This window comes from Penaeus monodon, chromosome 33 (genome assembly GCF_015228065.2).
Source record: "Penaeus monodon isolate SGIC_2016 chromosome 33, NSTDA_Pmon_1, whole genome shotgun sequence".
Lineage (NCBI taxonomy): Eukaryota > Metazoa > Arthropoda > Malacostraca > Decapoda > Penaeidae > Penaeus > Penaeus monodon.
This window is the reverse complement of record NC_051418.1, coordinates 21788922-21790859: the sequence shown is the minus strand read 5'-3', so window position 1 is coordinate 21790859 and position 1938 is coordinate 21788922. Positions and strand designations below refer to the sequence as shown.

General features: G+C 44.2%; 1 protein-coding gene across 1 annotated transcript in view; it reads right to left on the bottom strand.

Moving 5' to 3' along the window:
• Positions 1-319: 319 nt before the first annotated feature.
• The window catches only part of LOC119594143, a gene marked incomplete in the record, with an annotated part of 99462 nt that continues 97843 nt past the window's right edge, over positions 320-1938 (bottom strand). Inside the window, 1 exon segment of the mRNA XM_037943210.1 lies at positions 320-1914. Coding sequence (XP_037799138.1) covers positions 749-1914 — 1166 coding nt within the window.

Here is a 1938-nt window from a genome sequence, read left to right as displayed (position 1 = left end):
GGGGGGTAGAATGTCATACAAACCGGTTCTGCTTTAAAAATACTATTTTTTGTCATCATTCTCAAATCGATTTGAAAATAATTACAAAGCATAAACAAAGCGTGATCCATTCTTAATATTTCCTATGCATTTCGAAATAATATGCATTGATATGAATCCGCATCTCTGAATATCCCGCAAACTGCCACGTCAACAACCTACATTATGCATGCTGTGTTGTTATACTGAACTTCATTCCTCCTAGCTGACAGAGTACGCATCTGCAAGACAGACATGGCACTGAGCACGCATTGGCTGACGGTGAAAGACAAAATACAAAGTTTATTTTTTCACTGTACATTTATTTGTAACTTACAGAAACTGGGGAGAATTACTGCCAATTACTGAAGATACTAATACGAAATTGCACCAAGTTATATACATATAAAACACCTTTTTAACATACATAATGGGTAAATTACATATAATCATGTTCCAGTGTAACATCAAACAACATGAAGTTCAAACGTGAAATAAATCATATTCTAAATATTCTTGAACATTTATGTACAATATAATATTTTGTGAGAGGGAGTGGCCTACATAGTTTACATGAAAGCCTACAGAAAATAAACCTAACTTTTTTCGTCTATGGTCCTATCACTTAACATATCTTACAATGTTATTCTCAAAGGACATAAAGTATGAGATCACTTTAGAAAATATAAGAAATCGTTCCGAAAAATATAGACTGCAAAACAAACATACACTACTGACACATGGAGAGTCGTCTTGGTGACCTGTGAGCTCTCTCCGGTCTCTCTCTGCTTCCGGACCTTTCTCTGTGGAGGTCCGAGGGCTTCTTGGGCGCTCGACTGCCCTCCTCGGCCTCGTCCTTGCTCTTCTTGCTGGAGCTAGAGGGGCCTTCGTCGCCGTCGTCGCTCTTCCGCTTGTGCTTGGAGTCGGAACTCTCGCTGGAGTGCGAACTGGTCTTGCTCGCTTTGGCTGGGGATTCCGCTGGCTCAGACGATGGGTTCTGGAGGGCCTTGGCTTTCTCCTCCTTCGCGTCCTCTTTCTTCTTCTCGGCGCTCGATTTCGCGGCGTCGTCGTCCCTCAGGGATCTCCTCCTGGATCTGATCTTCTCGAGAGCAGTGTCTTCTTTCCGGGTGTTTTCGGAAACACTACTCGAATCACTGGAGGCTTCTCCGTCGTGGGATTTCCTTCGCAGTTTCGACATGTATTCCTCGGATTCTGTTTTTACCCTCTTGGCCACTTTGGAATCGTCATCCTTCTTCTCGGTTGTTTTGCTAGACAGAGAATCCCTTTCTCTTCTCACGGTTATTGGCCTGGGAGACTTGATTTCCCGCCGTTCCACCTCTTCTGCCGGGGCTTCCTCTTTGTCCTCTCTGCTCTCTCTACTTCTTCTGGAAGTTTTTCGTGTATCCACGACCGACTCGTTGGATTTACCTTGCTCTTCATCTTTAGGAAGATCGCCCTGCTTCTCTTCTGTTCCCTTTTCACACTTTAACCTTTTCGTCGACCGCGTGACAATGTCCTTTTCTTGCTTCAACTTCCCTGACGCCTCTTGGCCAATGTGCTTGTCTCCAGACCTCTTGCTGGCGGAACTTGGCCTTTTCTCGTCAATTTTCCTCGGGGCAGGTGACTTCATTTCCTTTTCGGAAGAATCCTCTACTGTGATTTTATTCATCTCTTCTTCGCGACTTTTTGAATCTCGCCTTTTATCTTTCGGTGATTCTGTGCCCACTTTTTCATTCTTATCTCGCTTTTCTTCCGACTTTCCTTCTTGTTCATCCTTTGACCTCCTTACACTCTGTCTCCTCTCCGGTCGCCTAACCCCAGACTCGGCTTCTCCTTTCCCTTCGTATGTGTCTGCCCGATGGACCTCAACTGATGTTATGATGATGTTCTTTTGATTTTTCTGTTGGTCTGCACTCTTTG